Raw genomic sequence first — 19,341 nt, forward strand, 5'->3', positions numbered from 1 at the left:
TGAAGGTGCTGCAGCCCCAAGTCTTCTTCCCTGGGTCTGGGGCCCTGGTGGAGTGTGCTCAGCCATCAGTGGTAGGAGAACACAGACAAGCAGACCAGCGGTGAGGTGGGTGGGGCTGGCTGCCGCCTGCTGCCCATCTGGCCCTGGCCTCCAGGCCTAGCCCTGGCCCTGTTCCTGTGCACATCTGGATTTGGCTCTTGTACATTCCGACCCCGTGAGTGGTGAAGCAGTGGCCAAAACAGCTGCCAAGCAGAGGTTCCCTGTTTTGAACCTGGGGCCCCCAGGAGCGCCTGCTGGTGCCTGATGTCTGAGCTGGCCTGGGCAGTGTCTTCTCCAAGAGAAGAGGCCAGTACTACCCTGGGAAGCCCCCGTCACCACAACCCCCACACAATGCCCACTGTATGCTTGACCCCCCTTTCTGAATGTCCAAGTTCTCTTTTGGGCATTCCCTACCCTCCACCCTAAACCAAGACACGTGCATGAGTCTGCTGGAAACGAGAGCTGGACCTATGGGAGCGGGAGAGCATGTGTGCCCTGAGCTGGCTCTCAAATGCCCAGGGTTCCAGTCTCTTCTCCTGTGGACGCAGACCTGGTCACAGTTACCAGACTCGTATTGGATATCTGGCCAAGTAGCTGGCGATGAGGCTGACCATTTTAATCCTTGTGATACTTCCGGACTTAGGAGCTATTTAATAGGACACACATGGCTGTGTCATCACCTGACCCCAACCCCTGTCACTCAGCAGTCGTCAGACTCCTGCTGCCTGGGAGCTGAGAGGAGAGGTGGTGCCTGGTCCTGGAGGTGGGGGTCATGCTTTCCGGGGAGGCCCAGTCAGAGCAGAGAGGTCACCTTTCCTGAGGAGGGCTGGTTCACATGCCTGGTACAGTATACCCTGTACCAAGAGAGATGGCCAAATTCAGGAACAGTTCACTTCTGTCCTGCACCCCTCTACCTGTTAGGAGGTCCAGTGATAGGGATCACCTCACTGTTCAGCTCCTGTTCCTTCCTGGGGACAGTGAGTTGTCTAGTGCGACAGTGATGTTGGATATTTTGATCATTGGTACAGGTGAGGATGGCCCCATGGGCCTCTCTCATCATGCCCCAAGTCATACACACTTGCCCTGTCAGATACCCCAGTTGTCTTTGAGGGAAAGACCTCAGGAGCTGAGACCTCCATTCTTCGTTACCTAAGAGAGGTGAACTCCTGGACTGGAGAAGCAACACCCTCATCCACTGGCCAACAGATGACAGTCACTGGGGCACCAGGGACCAGGGTAGAGGCAAGGCCGGATGCCACCAGTGGCAGAGAGGGCTTTACGCAGGCTTGCGACAGCTGAGGGCCCGTCTCGCTCCTGTTATGACCTCAGCTGGTCCCAAGGCCCAAAACTCCCTAGCTCCCCCTGAACTGCAGATTCAAATCCACCTAGGAGCCTTACACACCAGGCCTTAACTTCAGGAACTGTCTCTCCCAACTAAGGCTTGACCCTTACCTTCTCTTCCAAGTCTCCTCATTCTACCATGTAGCTGACACCGGCCTTGAACTCGTGATCCTCCTGCCTCCACCTTCCAACTGTTGGGCCGGCAGGCATGTGCCACTACACCCACCTCTGACTCATCTCTGTGGGAGCCTGGATTTCCCACAGTTCTTCCTCAACAGGGCAGCTGGAGGAGGGGCAGGGATCCTTGAGGGTTTTTCTGCGTGGCTGGCACCTCACCCTGAATGGACCTTTCAGTGACATCACTGAGCCCACCTTCCTTAGCCCGAGTTATTCTCTCTGCCTGGAGGGTCGCCACGGCAGAGATTCACAAAGCTTCCCCAAACTCTCCTTGACCATCTCGTTTCCCTCTTCAGCTCTGGTCCCCTCTTGACATCTGTGTCTGCCTGACCCAACAGGAACCAGCCCTGCAAGGGTTGTTGTTTCAGCTGCACCCTGAGGCTGCCTGGGGATGGTGGCAGTGGTTGGGAAGGGGGTGAGGCTGGGTCCTTAGCAGCCTGCAGGTGCAATCCCAACACTGGGGGGGGGGGGGGGGCGGCGGCGCAGGGACAAGTGGGTCCCCAGGGCTGACTACCAGGTTACTCAAATGTGAGCTAACTGAAGGTCAGCTTCCCTGACCGTGGTCCCCAAAATAAGGTAGAGAGCTCAGGAAAGGAAGACATGTGCTACCGCCCTCTGGCCTCTGCATTTCTGAACCAAGAGGTAAGAGACACAAAGCACACGGTCCTGGTCTCTAAAGCAGCATGTCCATTTCGGAGATCCGTCAGGGCATCTGGATACTTCACCCCCATGCTCAGTCCAGGCTCTAAGCAGTCTTGTCCATCTCTTTACCATCGGTGGGCCTGGGCCCGTCTTGAGAGCATTTGGTGCTTGCTCTCCTGCCAGCTGGTCGAGGCTGGACTCCAGGCGCTATCTGGGAAAGAGCTGGGTCACAGAGGCCGGGCTGGGGAGGAACCTTCTCAGGAACAGAGCGGGAGGCCCAAGTACAACCTGAGCTGGGCAGGGAGGTGGCTGCAGTGCTTGTTTTGCTGGGAGGGCTGGGTTCACCGACCACTGTAGCTGCCTGCCCCCATCCCCCAGACTCAGCTGAGAGCCCCCTCCCTGTCACCTAGCCCTCGTGGGAATGGCTCAGGCCAGGAGCTACCGCTAAACTTGCTCCTTTCTCCCAGGGCCCAGTGACTTCTTGACAGGTTACAGCCCCAAAGATAAACAGATTCGGCCAAGCAAATAACTGTTCAGGAGCAGAGGTGTTGGGGGGGGGGGGTAGAGGCAGGTGACAGGGTGGGGTTCCTGAGAGCAAACAGCTGTAGGCACCTGGAAGGAAGCAGGGTGCAGGTGCACTGTCATGGGTGAGGACACTTGGGGTCCCTGGGGCTTCCTGGGGAGCATTGCATCAGCTCTTGGCACAGTGGGTCAGCTCTTTACGAGGCCTTGCCTCTTCCCAAGTCTGTGTCTAGAGGTTCCTGGGGCTGCCTACGGGTACATGGCCAGGCCGTCCTCTCCCACAATCTCTGTATCGAGAATCCCCAGGTTCATGAGCATCCCTGGAACATACACATCTTTGCCAGGCGGAGGGGAAGGACCATGTGTGGGCTGCAGTACCAAATGGCCTCTTCAGTCAGTGAAAATGCCAAGGAGGCCTGGGAGCTGGGGTTCCAGCTTGCCTCACCCAGAGCTATGAGACACGGGAGGCACCTTCCCGAGTGTGTGCTCTACAACACAGGCAAGGATGGTAAGAACTTTGAGCTAGGGTCGCACATGGCTAAGAATGGCCTAGAAACCCCTGATCTTCCTGTTTCCACTTCCCAAGTAGCAGGGTTCCATCAGCCCCACCAGACTCCAGCTCTGAACTCTGAAGATCGGGTAGCATGAAACCCACTCTATATTGGCCACTGAAACCTTCTGGGCCGCCCCAGTGCTCTGGAGCCTGTGAGCCCCAAGGACACAGGAGACCATGGGAGGCCGATGGCCAATTCATTTGCCAACAGCCTGCAGTGTGCTCTTGGCTCTCAGGTTTCTAGTCCATCCCAGACCTGTACAGTCCGTAGGCAGTGAGAAGCACCCAGGAAAGATGTCCAACCATCAAGGGGATCAAGTAATATGTATTCACCTTCCAAGTCTCGGAAGCCAGTAGCCCAGGTGGGATAGGAACACGCCACCCGTCCCTGGCTTGTCTGTTTTCCAAAAGGACTGAATGCCAAGGTGGTAGCACAGTGCCATGGCTGTCAACAGAGTCTTGGCTGGCATTTCTTCCGTGCTGGGATGGCAGTGATCAACAGAGGTGTGGTACGTGATGACACACAGGCCACTTGGAGGCAGTTTCTTTACCTTTGATCACTGGGTACCAGAAGATACAAGTGTAACCCAAGGCTGACTCCCCACCAGGAGCTTGTGGCATCCTTAGGGGTCAAGTTAGCTGAAACTTGGTCAGCCAGCACGTGAGCAGCTTCACCGTCCACTGCCACCGACCACCAGACGTGGAGCATCTCTGGCCGTGTGTCAAGTCCTCCTCAGCCGCCAGAGTAAAGATACACTTTCCAAAATGTGTACCTCAGGGTCTCAGTTCTCCTGCCTGCACCAGAGCCACTGCGGGGTATCACAGGCCGATAGGCGCTAGCTCAAGGGGGCAACAAAACTCACACAGAGAAAGGTGGGTTTGTTTTTTTGTGTTAATTTAATCATACAAATATTCATTTACATGGTAAGGAAAACCTCATCTTCATCTCCTAGGCACCACAAGCCCCCACCAGACAGCCATCAGTGTCCAGGAGGGAGGGACAGCAGGCTGCCCCACATTCACCCAAGGAAACAAGGGGTAAGAGGGCAGGTGGAGAGAGCACACTGGTCTGCACCTGTGAGCCTGATGATTCTGTCCTTTCCTGCTGGGAGCTGGGCTAAATCCGGGTCTTTACACTCATGCTCACTTCCCACCTTGGCCACCAGCTATCTCGGTGTAAGCGCCTGGCTTATGGCTACAGCCAGTCCACACGGGGGGATAGGAGGCTGCTTTGTAGACAAATATTCCAAATTCAGTTGTCTCCATGTCAAAAAGACATAGGCATGCACACGTGCGTGCACAGACACACACGTACACACACAGATTCTTCCCAAGACTGCACCCACTGATGGCCCCCCAATCCTCCTGAAACTTGGCATGTGCTGTCAGATGGGGGTCCTGCCAAAAGATGGCCAAGTGCTCATGTGTGACAGCTCTAAGGGCTGCAGAATGGTCAAGGCTTGCACCAGCTCTGGCCTTCTGAAGGAGCTACCTCTCCAGGATGCACAGACAAGGCTTGTTTCTGGGAAGGAAGCCAGGGTACCTGAGCCGTTACATTTGCCAAGTGGGGCTGCTACAAGCAGGAAGGGGCACAGGAGGAGAGGGAGGACACTTGGCGACAGCTGGAAACTGAGCAAGTGTGGTCCTAGGGGGGTCAGACGGGGAAGCCAGTGAGGCCAGGCTGAAGCCTCTCGGTTCCAGGAGAGCGTCTGGAGCCCCTGCTCCAAGGCCAGAGCAGGAGAATGGCTGGGCATGCATGTGCTCGAGGGTGGCAGTGTCCTCAGAGACTGGCATCAGTTGTCTGGCCCCAAGAAGGTCCTCAGACAAAGCCCCCTGAGACTTGTGGCTTGGGCACCTGGTAGGAACTGCTCTTGGCTCAAGGGTCTACGTGTGCAGAGGAAGTAAGGGTCACACAGAAGTCCACCCACCTCACTGGAGACCCAGCCACAGACTTCTCCACCTGCCCCAGGGACTTTTGTTGGTTTGTTTTTGGGGATATGGAAAGGTGAGGGGTTTTCATAGAAGCTTTTCGTTCACAATCAAGTGTTTAAAATCAACAGTCTCAGAAGATGAGGAACACACACACCACACACTTTTTGGAACTCAAACATCCAGAGACAGAGACAGACAGGCAGGCAGACCAGACCCGCACCCGCGCTAGAAGACCACCTACAGCCACTCACACCTTGATCTCCCTGCTCTGCTCACAACCCTGGAGCACATGGGGGCTGGAGGCAGGCAGGGGACCCTGCAACCACACCAAATCCAAATCCCCGGCTCTCAAGCCACCGACTTAGGGAAGGAGGGGTTAGAGGAGGACTTTGCATATTCTTGTATCTTTGGCAGACAGCTGTTCTAGCCTGGTTTGAGTGTCCCATGGAGACATCCACACTTCAACCCAAGTGGAGTCCACGGGACACCAGTGGGCACCTGCTGCCCACACTAAGCAGCCCCGCCCCACTGCAGGTCTTTTCATTTCCACCTGACTGTGGCCTCTCGGGTAGTGGTCAGTGGTGGGGCTCCTGCCGGGGCTGCACCATCACTCTGTAATGGCTGGAGCCACAGGACATGTGGGGGAGACCCAGGGAGGGGAGCTGTGTGACAAGAGAAGCAGGGAACACTTCACACTTGCAGACGCCCTACAACCCCGTGTGCATGGCGCACACGTGCGCACACGCAGCGGGAGCCACTGCACTCCAGCTGTCACAAGTGTATGGAAAGGACCCTCTGGGATGGAATGCCCGGAGCTTCTGTGGCCACACAGGAAATCCTTGCCTCAGAGAGATTCTGATGCTAAGAAGCCCCAAGGCTGACAGACACCAGTTCTAAGGGGTGAATTAACAAGAGGTTAAGGAGAAGAGAGGAGGAAGGTGACATCTTCTCACTGGCAGATGCCCTAAGAACAAACGGGGTCAGACTCTGCAGTCGGTGGCACACAGCGCGTGCCCAGCAGCCCTGACTAGCAGAGTCCCAGGCATGCCACGCCAGCCTTACTGTGACAGGCACAGAGCAGGCGCTGTCCTGTAGCATGCTGTCCTTTATGTAGAAGATAAACATCAGGAAGAGGGAGGGAGAAACTAACGTGTGCTCAAAACTACAACCTCTCTGTAGGTAAAATAATTTTTGTTTAAAAAGATGGCTTATTTTCCCCCATTTAAATTTCTTCCCCTTCCCCAGTGACCTAACAACTCATTAGACTGACGTCATCACCAAACCCAAGGTGGCTGCGTGGATCTCTTCTCGGTCGCCTCAAACCACTCCGCAGTTCAGCATTCACACACGCATACTGAGTTCACTCAAAACTAGTCTCTTTCTTCCTCTTCTTCCGTGATTGGGGGGTAGGTGGGGGTCTGAGCCAGGGGTCCATGCGATGTGTTCTGCAATCCAGAGGAACCCCTTGCCCTCTCCCCCCAAAGTCAGGCCTTCTGTCTTTGTTAGTTTTTCTTCTTGCTGACACCCGTTTAAGACTGGCCGAAGGGGTAAGGCCCGTGGAGCCCCTGAAAGAGAGTGAGGACAGTGAGTGACGGAATCTCCTGGTGCTGCCTGACAAGCAAAGCCAGCCCCGTCAGAGGCACGGGGGTCACCGCCCTGGCCGCTGAGCATCTCATCAGCCCACGGGCCAGGATGTGGAAAGCTGTTGTTTCCCACTGAGCCCCACAGCCAGCCAGAGGCCAGAGACACTGCTGTCCCGTGATGCAGTTCTACGGATGCTCACTTTCTTCCTGCTAGGCTGCGAATCGTTCACGTATCCTTGACAACAGGCTCTCCACTGCAATGTGACACATAGTGGATGAAGCCACCTGCTGCCAGGCCTGATGCCCTGAGTTCAGTTCCCGGCATCCACAGGTGGAACGAGAACTGACTTTACAGGTTGTCCCCTGACTCTGACATGCATGCTGTGGCACGCACAAAATGGGTACATGTAAAAACAGCACACACATGGTTCCGGGACCTGCCCCACACTGTCCCTATTCCTCATTTGCATCCCGGAAATAAGGTGGCAAGTGCCTACCAGGTCTGTGTGGTGGCAGCTGCTAGAAGGCCTCAGCAGCGTATCTGGGACCAGCGCTGTCCCTCCTGCCACATTTCAGACCACTGGATGCTGACTTCCCTTGTTCCTTCTGTCTTGCCTTAGGCAGGGTCTCTGTATGTGACCTCATGTACACTGACGTTATTCTGGCTGTGCCTCTGTGAGTTCATGCACAGCACATACGTGCAGGAGCCCATGGAGCCCAGGAGCAGGTGCAGGGTGGTGCCCTGGAGCTGAGGCTACAGGTGAGTGCGCGGACGCCACCTGTATCGCTGGCACGGGCACCAAGTGCTCTGAATGCTGAGCTCCCTGGCCAGCCCCAGGACTGGAATTCGTGAGCCTCCTCATCCCAAAGGCGCTGCCTATGCTCCTTGTTGAGTGGTGAAGACCTCCATCCTGTCTGCCCGGTATCAACAACCAAGCTCTGCTGGGCAGTGATGGTGCACACCTTTAATCCGGCGCCCGGAGGCAGAGGCAGGATCTCTGAGTTGGAGCCTGGTTTACAATGAGTTCCAGGACAGCCAGGGCTACGCAGGGAAACAAACAAGGAGACTAATGCTAAGTTAGCCCTAGAAGAGCGGCAGGACTGTGCCTCCCTTTCTTCAGGAGGACTCACTCAAAGCAAAGACCTGAAAGGTCAAAGGTAACAGGTAACCAGCTAGCTCTAGGGTGGGCTGTGCACTCTACCACCTCTGTGGAGAACACACGGATCCAGCCATCCCACAAGTGACCAGAGACAACCAACCTGTGCTTGACATCCAGCCGGAGAATCCCGATCCAGGCATAACTTACAATGGGAAGGAATGGGACACTTCCCGTCTACTTGAAGGAATGTAGGCAAAGTCAGCATGCTTTCAGAAATTAAACTTTTCTTTAAACAGAATTATGTGGCTACAGCGGAGACAGGGCCACTCTGAGGGCCCAGTGTGGTGCCTGGCTCTCAGAAGGCACTAATTTAGTAACCGAACAAGGACAGGCACCTGACAAGCGAATTCCCGGAGGGTCAGGCCCTGTAAGTCAGGTTTGTAAATGGTTCACTAGCTCTTTTTGGTTTTTGGAGGGCAGGGCACACGAGTACCTGGACCATCCATTCACTTGTCACAGCCTGGAGGCTCCAAGCGCGGGTGGGTGGCCAGTGGTGGTGGATGTGAGGCCCTGGACTCTGCTCACTCACCACACTTCCCTCACCACCTGGCTCCTCCATGTGGCTCCCCACTTTCCAGGTAGCCACATAACACAGTGCCAGGCTCAGGACGCTGAAAACCAGAAGCCAAGGAAAATGCCAGCGGACGCCACCAAAGCTACCCAGGATAGGAGCGTGAGATTTTTCAGTAGAAAGTACTGTGTGTGTGTGTGTGTGTGTGTGTGTGTGGTGTGTGTGGTGTGTGTGTGTGTGGTGTGTGTGTGTGTGTGGTGTGTGTGGTGTGGTGTGTGTGTGTGTGCGTGTATGTGTGTGACCAGGGAGAGCATCAACAGCACCCACTGAGTCTGAGATCCAGAGACAAATGCTGCTCCATCCCACAGTGGGGATGAACCTGCCTGAAAGGCAGGCACTGGGAACTAAGGGGTTGATGTTTAGGATGCCCAGATGCCACATGCCTGGGCCCTCCCTAGCCACATCTCCAACAGGGAACTAAACGGAGGCTGTGGCCACCTCGGGAGTCAGAGCCGCAGCCCTTGGTGGCTCACAGGGGCCTGTGGTGAGCACAGAGTGGCTGAAGGCAGCAGCCCTGACTCCGCACTTCCCAGCAGCTCTTCGCCCGCCTGAACAGCGGAGGAAGCTTAGGCTCTTCAGACTGGGAAGTAACACGGTGTTCGGACGTCTGAGCAGGAGAGAAGCACAAAGGGAAAGGCCAGGCTTCCTTCAGATGAGGGACCCACCCAGCCCCAGCCCACAGCACCCCTGCACCCCAGGCCTGTGGCTTGTCTGTGAATGCTACTGTGTGTTGACTCCCTCATGCCCCATGTAACAGTGGAGATGAGATGTGTGCGCTGGGCAGGGACAGGGATAGACGTGAGCTCTCCAAATGACACCTAGTTGGTGTTGGACCCAGACCAAGCCGTGTATGTGTCTGACTGGCTCAGCTTATGGCTGTCCTTGATTCTCTACTAACTGAGGTTCTGGGTCTTCTGGAAAGACGAAGCCCATGTAATTCTCTTTCAAATCAAGAGCAGCATAGCTACAGAGCCGATGTCTAACTGTGCAAAGGGGGCTGAGGGACAATTTAACTACTGTCACTTTGAGGGAGGGAGGACGGAGCCATCTCTTTGGAAACCACCTTGTGCAGGATCACATGTCGTAAGGAGACCACAGGACACAGGCAACACTGCACCAGTTGCAGAGGGGAGACTGCTGAGGGTTCCACCACAGCGTGTCGGGCATCCTGTGTGGCAGGAGGCCACATGGGAAAGCGCTTTTCCTAATAGGCTTGGAGAGAGCCAGCAGCCAGGCCCAGGCCCATCCACACCTCAGACTCCGCTACAGTTCCACAAGCCAGTGCACAGGCGCTGGTGGTCAACACCAAGCCCAGCCTGGAAGCTGGGGTCTGAAGTGCAGGCGGTGTTCACTCTTGCCTGGCATCTAGTGACGGCTGTGCACACATGCACACGGGTGTGGAGACAGAGCTCCCCATCTAGTCACACTGACCAGGAAGCCCTAAGGCCCTTGTGTCTCCAGCTCCCCTGCACTAGACTCAGGGACAGGCCACTGCACCCAGCTCTGCTGTGGATGCTGGGGACAGACTTAGTTCCTCATGCTCCCGCTTCATCCACTTTATCCACTGAGCCACCTCCCTAGCCCCAACTCTCTCTCTCACATCGTCTGTAGCAGCGCACAGCTGGCAGGGGATGACGCAGCACCAGACGGTACCAGAGAGCGAACTCTGACCCAAACAAAACTCAGCGCACCAGCATGGTGGAGAAAGCCACCCTCGCCCCTTTCTGAGTCCTACGGCCGTGCCAACCATGATGTGAGTACACCCATCCAGTAAAGAACTGTCCTACTGGGGTTGGAGATTTAGCAAGCGCAAGGCCCTGGGTTCGGTCCCCAGCTCCGAAAAAAAGAAAAAAGAAGAAGAAGAAGAAGAAGAAGAAAGAAGAAGAAAGAAGAAAGAAGAAAGAAGAAGAAGAAGAAGAAGAAAGAAGAAGAAGAAGAAGAAAGAAGAAGAAAGAAAGAAGAAGAAGAAGAAAGAAAGAAGAAAGAAGAAAGAAGAAAGAAGAAGAAAGAAGAAGAAGAAGAAGAAGAAGAAGAAGAAGAAGAAGAAGAAGAAGAAGAAGAAGAAGAAGAAGAAGAAGAAGAAGGAGAAGAAGAAGAAGAAGAAAAACTGTCCTACTGGCTCCATATCTAAAGGCCAATTCTTCCTAGAGCTAACTCAAAAATGCAGAGAAACAAGTTTCTCTTTGGAGCTGTTACCACATATGCCAGAGGAGGAGGGACAGCTCAGGCCTGCAGTAGTGAAGGCTTGGCAAGGAATAGCTGTCAAGACTGTGGGCAGCCCGAGCATAAACCAGTGCCAGCACGCAGGTAGTGAGGCTCTCCATGGAACACAAGCTCCACACACAGGCAGCAAAGACGTCTCCTCTTTGCCCCTGAGAGAAGAGATCGTTCACCTCACTTCCAGCCAGGTGAATATTCAGGCAGCTGGGTCAGGTCCTGAACGATCTGTCTGAGGGGCAGTGTTGACTACTGTGAGCCACAAGCTGGCCACCTTTCTAAAATACTTTGTTCTGTATGCATGCAAGTTCATGCAAACCCATCCTTATCTTCTTCAAGAACAACTTAAAGATCTAGCACCAAAGATCTGTGCACCAAAGAGGGGCTCGGCGAGAACAGGCCCAGCAGGTGCTGCCAGGGTCAAGCCTTAGTATTTGTGGGGAAAGATCTGGACTTCTGACACAGTCTGCCAAGCAAACCCAACACCAACAACCGTATGAGGCAGCCTCATGAGCAGCAGCGAGAGTCACAGCCAGTCCAGGAGGCTCCGTGAGGCCCGTTCATACGGAGTCCCACTGTGGTGTCAGAGAGATGCGAACTGACCCGTGCTGGAAGTGCTTGGGCCTGACCGTCCCCCCCCCCCCCCCCCCCCGGCTTTGGAATATCTGCACACACTTAACAAGCTGGCTGGGGCTGGGACCCAAGACCAAACAGTTTATTGACATTTTATCACACATGGCTTACTCTCTGACCATTTTTTTTTTTTTAAATCAAACAGGGGTTCTTAGTGTAGAATCTTCCACTTGAGGAATCCTACCGGCATTTGAAATGCCATGTTCTGCATTTCTAGATTTAAAACACTCGAACTTATACTAGCACACAGACCGCCCCACCCATCCTTCACACTGCACTAAAAAGGAAGGAAGGGACTCATCACTCTGCTGCGGACTCAGCTCTTGTCTTTTATCTTCGGGGTGAGGTGCCAGAAAGGAGCCGAAAGTCCCTTAGGAGGGACATTTCCCAGAGACCATCTGGGTTAATCTCCCTCTACTTGAAAACTTGCGTAGATGAACCACAGCATGGCGACCTTCACATGCCTGTCTTTATTTCGCTTTTGTGATCTGGCTTAAGTAAACACAAAGGTTCACACAGGCTAATAAAGACGAGTGCTTGCTGCCATCAGGGAAGCACCCCCGCCCCCAAGGACAGCAAACATGAGGCCTGCTCATCCTCTTCCTAGCTTTGCTCACCCAGTGCAAACACAGACGAGTACAAGGTTTAGCAGGAAGTGCTGGCCTGATACTGGACTGCACATATCAAGTGCTGGGGCCCTGCTGAGGACTGGCCATCTAGGGCTGGAGACTGACCAACGTGATCAGATCCGAGGGTCTTATCAACAGGAACTGGACCAACCAGCCAAATCAAAATAGTCAAACTCATCCCTTCTACCTGCTGGGTGACAGTGTGGCAGGGTCATTTTCCTGGGAAAATGTGCTAAAGTTCAAAGACATATTTATTCCTGCACTGCCAAAGGATGAGTGTAGACACCTACTTCAGGCATGAGGACCATGCCAGGGTAACCTGGGGTTCACAGCCTTATGATCTTGTCAAACTACTTAAAAGTTATGAGTGCCTTATAAAACCATTTATTCTGATCTCTGTAACAGTACCTTCTGTCTGGCCACAACCCATCCAACCTTTCTGCATCCGCCCCAGCCTATCCATCCTGTCAGCCACGTTTCTGTCCTCTCCCCTCAACCTCTAACCATCCAGCATCCATCCTTCCACCCCCATCTCCTTTTCATTCACTCACCTAACCTCCCTCCTCTGCCCATCCTTGGTACCCAGGGCCAACAAGCACTGCCAGCCTTTAACCTTTCCCTGTTCCAACTAAGAAACCTGCCATGAGGGGTCCACCCAGCATGTCCTTCCGTGATCTCTGAGGGCCAGAGATTAGGCTCAGCTGCTAGAGGGTGCATGTAGCCTATACAAAGCAGTCTTCAGCTAGAAACTGTCTCATGCCACCAAACCGAACCAAACCAAACACTAACTGAAGTTCTATAAGCAGGTGAAGGGGCTCGGTTGAGTAAGGATTTAACGCTTCCTGGCCTCCTCGGGGCCTAACAGTCAGTGCTAGAACCTAGACGAGATGCTGGGGGCCGGGTTCTTTCTGGCCTCTCCTAGGGCAAGGAGATCTCTAAAAAGTAAGGAAATCTGTCAGGCACAGTGGCGTACACCCTCAGTCCCAGCACTTGGGAGGCAGAGGAATAAGCAAGAGGAGACTTCTGCTTGTGCTAGTCAACCACAGCTATGCAGTTAAGGCTGGCTCAGACCGACTCCCACTATCCACCAAAGAAGCCAATGGGAGCACAAACGCCGTCTACCCCAGTGCGGAGGAGGCTGAGGCAGCAGAACTGGGCTAACATGGGTACCTGTGACAACAAAGATTTAAAATGCTCAGGGGCTCAGCGCTTTACCATTAAGCTGACGTTCACATGAGCTGTGGCATGCACACTGCATTCACACAAAGAAACAAATGCTAAGAATTAAAAAAGGAGAAAATCTCAAAAGGAAGAGGGGCTGGAGAGGTGGCTCAGTGGTCAGGAACGCTCGCTGCTCTTCCGGGACCAGTGCTCAGTGCCAGCCAGCGTGCCCACCGGCGGTTCACAACTGCCCATGACTCCTGTGTTCCAGAGCACCCAGCGCCTGGGAGCAGGTACACGTGCACGAAAGGAAAAGCTAGTGACCGCCACATTCTCCATACCCTATGTTCTCTTCTCTGGCACCTGTGCCTGCCCATGGCAGGGCGCACTGGTGACACTTTGAAGACGGGGATCGGCAGAGCTGAGCAGGAGACTCATAACTGACTGACACCATGAGGGCTGCCTCCATGTAGAGCAGACAACTGTCTGGTCCTTAGGCAACCCGCTACAAGCAAAAGCCCCAGCCCCTTCCACCTGGGTATAAGAATGGCTCTCACAGTGACCAGCTCTGTTGGAGCCGTAAGAGTTGTCAGAGCAGAGAATGCTCAGCACCCACGTCAGGAGACACTGACCCAAGTTCACAGACCCAACCTTAGAACCCCACTAGAAACTAACGCAGAGCTGAGAGAGAGAGAGAGAGAGAGAGAGTGAGAGAGAGAGAGAGAGTGTGTGTTAGTTAGTTAGTTCCTGGACAGACCTCTCAGCCTCAGTCATCAGCACTGCTACGTAACAAAGACATTTCCAGGCCTGCGCTGTTTGCTCAGGCGATTTAAAGCGCACACTCAGTCCACGCCAATGCAAACACCAGCGGCTGAGAGAGGCCTTTACTAGCTCGTTGGAGCTTTCAGGAGATGGAGTCATTGGAAAGCATCAAACCCCGAGTTCCCTGACAAGCGCTTTCTGTACAGGATGTGCTGGGCTGCCAGAGCACGGGTGGGCGGGGCCTGTGCTCCCTCTTGCTTCTTTCTCCTTGGCCTCAGGTTCTCAGCGGCTACAGGTGGGTGAGGAGTTGCTACACCTGACACAAATACAGACCATCTGCACAGGACAGCCAATCCTATCACCAAAACGTGATCTAGAACATCGGACTCTAACTGGGTTCTGGCCATGGCCTACAATTAAGTGACATGAAAGGTAGCAGGCACTGGTGGGGGCTTTTTATTCCCTATAACTATGGAAGTCCTAGAGGAGGGCTTGAGAAGGACCCAAGTTCGAGTCTGAGCACACTCATGGCGGCTCCCAGACACCTCTAGCCTGGGGCCTGGCTGTACTCTTCTGCTGAGCTGTCTCAGTCTTTGATTTTGGGTTGGGGTGCTTGTCACCGGAATGTTTCCTGCCTCACCTTCTAAGCCGCTGGCTTTAGATGTAGCCACCGTAGCTGGGTTTCAGGGTCTCGCTGTGTTGCCTCACTGGCCTGGAGCTTGCTGTATATTCCAGGCTGCAGGCTGTCCTCAATCTCGGCTTGTGCCTCCTCAGTGTTGGGTGGGGTACACGTGCGCACACGTGCACATACACACGTTCATTCTCACGTTCTCTCTCTCTCTCTCTCTCTCTCACACACACACACACACACACACACACACACACACACACACACACACACACACTTGTATTCTCAAAAACTACAGGGGTGAGGTGGGGCTGTGGCCACGAGGGCAGATGGCACTCTCGGCTATTGCAAAGTGGAGGGAGGAGTTAGCAGAAGGCAGCAGAGATAATCACGTGTTCTCCTTCTGAACCAGGGCTTGGCGGAAGAGGCTCAGGCTGTGATCCAGTTTAAAGTGGAAGCACAGGACAAACAGCAGCCTGCTTCTCAGAACTGAGACAAACAGCCATCCTTTCCCTGGCTTCAGCTTGCCTGGCCTCACACTCATTCCCGCCTGTCCTGAGTCACTTCCCTTGTCTTATTGTTCTGAAGGTCGTGGAAAGCACGCAGAGAAGTGGCTCACGAGATGGCCTCTTTGACTTCAGTAGGTGGACTCTGTTTCTACAGCACACCTTGCAGAGTCCATTAGCCAACTGCCCACACAGGGGCTCACTGGCCCCGAGTTGGATCCCCGTGTGAGTATGCACTGTCTAGACCACATCCCTGTCTTCTCTGACCCCTGGACTGAAGCAGGCCGGCATCAGCTTCCCTGGCTGACTCCTTCAGCCGCTCTCCTAGGGAGGGCCATCTCTGTGGGCTGCGAGGTCTCACCCAGAGCTGAGGACCCAACACGACAGAGGTGCTATTCTGTTGACATAAGCAGCCAGTGCTCAAGGAGTGGGGTCCTCCAGAGATCTCTGCGTTGTCTACCAAGTTAAACCCCACTACACAGGCAGCAGGGAGCCATCTCGAGACCTCGCATGGCTTTCCAAGAGCATCGTTTCTTCTCTGGCTACACCCTAGGTGACCCCAACCTCTTGCCGACCACTGGTGCCAACAGCAGCTCATCAGGCGAGCACCACACACTGAAGGCAGCAGCAGGTAAAGCACACGTGCCCCCTCACTCTGCAGGCCCTTTCTATTCTACTGTAAGTGTCCTTGGCTTGTTTGTCCTAGAGTTCAAATGTAAGGAGGACACTGCTCTCTTCAGGGTGCAGATGGAATGCTGTCCCAGAAGACACCACAGGCAGCTCTGCACTAGAATGTCTCCGCACATCTCAGTGCTGCCTCTCTCCTGCCCTGATGATGGCACCCGGTCACCTCAGTTCATGTTGGTCCTCAGCACCGTCCTTTCAGCCAACAAGAGGGCCTAGGGAAGCAAGCACAGCAACCGGGAGAAGGCAGAGACCTCTCAGACGTGGCGCCCACAGTAGAGTGTACCTGTATCCTGCTGCAACACCAGGCAAGGCACACAGCCCCTCAGAACGTGTGTTTCCTCACCTACAGGTAAAGTATGCCTGGGCATTTAGAACAATTCGAAAGCAGCTCTCCTCATGTGGCCAAGGACATACTGCATGACTTGAAGCATGCCTACTTTCAAGAAAACGTCTGTGTTCTCAAGTCAAATATACACGTGTAGGACTACCTATGCCTTCCTTACTACCTTACTGCACGCGTGTCTCGGTATGTCTGTGTGCATGTGTGCAGGTGCCCTAGGAGGCAGAAGAGGATGCTGGAGCCCTTGGAGTTACAGATGGCCCTGAGCCGCCGGATGTGGGGTCTTCCCTCTGTTAAGAACGGCAAATGTTTCAAACCATGGAACCATCTCTGCATTCCCTACCTATGCCTCAATGTCTCTTTACATAACGAGGTCAGAGAACAACGTGAACGCTGGGGACTCACTGGTCACACACATGCTGTTGCAGTCTTGTCATCCATTTGTGTCCACTTCAGTCTCACACACATGTATGTATACATCTAGATATATTGCATCTGTCTGCTTTTGTATGGAGGATTAGTCTGCATGTGCATGCAGTGCCTGTGGAGGCCACAGAGGGAGTCAGGTCTGAGACGGAAGGAAGGTTGGGAGCTGCCGTGCAGGTGCTGGGAATTGAACCTGGTCTTCTGGAAGAACAGCCAATGCTCTGAACCCTGAACCCTCACTTCAATCTCTTCATACCAATATTTTCTTTTCTTTTGCCTTTTGTTGTTATTTTCCCAAGACAGAAAGGTTTCTCTGTGTAGTCCTGGCTGTCCTCACAGAGAGCCACCTGCCTCGGCCATGTGCAGAGTTAGCAGCAGTATTTCCAAAGCCCTCTGTGATTGTCTCACCCTCTCTTCAGAGCAGCACACTGCAGGCAAGTGACCCACGCCTCAGCACTTAAGCTTTCCGCCTCACTGTCCACGGCTCCAGGGACCCGTGTGGACCCCTTCCCTTTATTCTGTTGCACTCCTACCGTGAGTTATACAGCCGACAGTTCTGATTCAGACTTTGCTCTGTAAGCGGCTAATCTTCCCTGCTGCAGGGTCAACAATGTGGACAGGAATCGGCACTCTACTCCTTGGGCTCTGACTGGACGGTGAGATGCCCTACACACAGGGGGTGTGGTCACTACTCACTGACCACTGCCTGGGCCATTCCAAAGGGGGTGGAGCCAACACAGCTTGCTGGACACAGACAACATAGCCAGATGTTTCATAGTTTTCTGAGTAAGATTTTGCTTGGATTAAAACCAGTAACAACAACGAGGCTTGTCCCACGTCTCCTTAAGACTCAAGTCTCACACTATGAATCCATTCTATCCAAGCCTTCCTGTCATCTCTCACGCATTCAGTGAGGGTGCGCATGGCACACACGTGGAAGTGAGGACAGCCTGCACCTTCCTGCGTGCACTCTTCAGGCGTGGCTATCAGCACCTCCACCGAGTCCTCTCACTAGCTGAGAAGTTGCTTTTATTTGTATTTAAAAACTTATGTGTAAAGCAGGTGAGGTGGTGCTCCCAGCACTCCAGAGGCAGGCAGTCAGTCAGATCTCTGAGTTTGAGGCCAGCCTGGCCTCCAGAGTGAGTTCCAGGACAGCCACAGCTATAACTTGCGTGCATGGATGTTTTATCTCCATGCCTGATGCCTATGGAGATCAGAAGATGGTGTTGGATTCCCTGAACTGTGGCTACAGAGACTTGTAAGCTGCCATGTGGGTGCTGGATCCTCGGTTACTTTTCGATGGGGGAAGGTGGGCAGGAAAGAGTCTGAGGCAGTCTGTTAAGCACATGAACGGCTCCCACTGTCTAGCACCAGCAACAGGGCTGAGCGGGGCCTTGGGCTGGCAGGGGCCTCAGCCCTTTGCTCTGTTATGAACATGTGAATAACCACTGCACTGGCTAGGTGTCCCCATCTCTGAAGGACAGGATGGACCACAGCTAGAAACGACATTAGCTCCTTAGCCAGAATTCCCTAAGATGGCTGTCATCTCAGTACAAGGCTCAATTGGGTAAAGCAGCGCCCTGTTCTACAAACAATCGAGTATGTGAGCTGCTTCTGCCAACTGTCACCTTCCGCTGACCTCAGCCGCACTGACTTCCACTGTGTGAGCCTGGTGTGGTGAAGGCTGGCTGCTCTGCTTGCTGTGTAGACAACAAAGAGAGCTTTAGACAACATTCTGGGTTCAGGATGTAGCACGGTTGGCAGGTGCTTGCCTACTTTGCACGACAGCATACTCCATCTCCAACATAGCAGAGAAGGAGGTGTGGTGGCTGTCGAGAGCTTAGTTGGCACAGGAAAACAAGTTCAAGGCCACCCTCCTCAGCTGTTTAGCAAGTCTTGAGGCTATGAGGCCCTGTGTTAGAAACAAAGAAAAACTGTGTGGGACTGTGTTGGTGTGAGAGGATGTGGGGTCCTGGCCAGCTGTGTTCAACTAGGCCTGCGAGCCCAATACTTGAGAAGCAGAGGGGAGACTCCTACATCAAACATCAAACGAAGTGGAGCTTTCCTTAATGCAGGCAAGTCACTGCTCGGCCACTCACGCCTTACATGCTCAACAGGACATGGCTGTACAAGTGTCCAAATGACTTCCTCAGCCCCACAATCCCACTGTGCACCCATCCGCCTAAGTGACTAAAGCCAGTTCCTGGGAGACTGACCAAGCACTGTACGCAGACCACCCTGACTCCGGCACACAGCTCACTGTAAGCTGTGAGGCTGAGTGCAGCTCCAAGCACAGGGGGACTTGACAGTTCTGTACACGGAGGGACAGTGCACACAGGGCTGAGCTTGACGATAACCCTAGCTGTGGGCTCAGACCCAAACCGGGAGGCGGGAGCCATCTTTACCTGAACAGTGAGTGGGAACAGCTAGCCCAGAGAAACTGCAACTCAAACACGCAGCACAGCTTCGCGGGAGCGCCAGACTACTGAATGGTAGTCAGTTCCCTCACTCATCTCCCACATGTGCAAAGCCAAAATATCAATCTGAGCCACTCCAGGGTGCGGGGGAGGAAGTCATGAGCCAAAGCAAACTGAAGACATCAACACACACTATGTGACAGAGTACACAGTCACAGACAACATCTTAAGATAAAATAACCGAGCTTGACTTTTCACTCAGAGGAAACCTGCCTAAAGCAAGAAAACCCAGCAGGAGCCTGCTGCATACAGGTGCCCAATGGCTAAGCCCAGTACACTCCTGCCCCGGAAGCACTACTAACGATTCTGACCGTCCTAAAAATATTAACGATAAAGAGCCTCAGTTCAGCGCCCG

At 53.8% G+C, this 19,341-nt stretch overlaps 2 protein-coding genes across 4 annotated transcripts in view; one reads left to right on the top strand and one right to left on the bottom strand.

Annotated features, from left to right (window-relative positions):
- Positions 1-3,081: 3,081 nt before the first annotated feature.
- Positions 3,082-19,341, top strand: part of LOC147998547 (uncharacterized) — a 31,324-nt gene continuing 15,064 nt past the window's right edge. Inside the window, 10 exon segments of the mRNA XM_087598680.1 lie at positions 3,082-3,229; positions 6,713-6,790; positions 8,186-8,316; positions 10,355-10,500; positions 10,502-10,928; positions 13,369-13,453; positions 14,201-14,221; positions 15,580-15,687; positions 15,912-16,092; positions 17,648-17,767. Of these exon segments, the coding sequence (XP_087454806.1) occupies positions 3,082-3,229; positions 6,713-6,790; positions 8,186-8,316; positions 10,355-10,500; positions 10,502-10,928; positions 13,369-13,453; positions 14,201-14,221; positions 15,580-15,687; positions 15,912-16,092; positions 17,648-17,767 (1,445 nt within the window).
- Positions 4,153-19,341, bottom strand: part of Ilrun (inflammation and lipid regulator with UBA-like and NBR1-like domains) — a 66,215-nt gene continuing 51,026 nt past the window's right edge. For all 3 annotated transcript variants that reach the window (XM_087596984.1, NM_001039607.2, NM_001410292.1), the window contains exon 5: positions 4,153-6,771. In XM_087596984.1, coding sequence (XP_087453110.1) covers positions 6,736-6,771 — 36 coding nt within the window. In that variant the 3' untranslated portion in view covers positions 4,153-6,735. The remainder of the gene's footprint in view (positions 6,772-19,341) is intronic.

This window comes from Rattus norvegicus, chromosome 20, assembly GCF_021556685.1.
Source record: "Rattus norvegicus strain SHRSP/BbbUtx chromosome 20, alternate assembly SHRSP_T2T, whole genome shotgun sequence".
NCBI classification, from domain to species: Eukaryota; Metazoa; Chordata; class Mammalia; order Rodentia; family Muridae; genus Rattus; species Rattus norvegicus.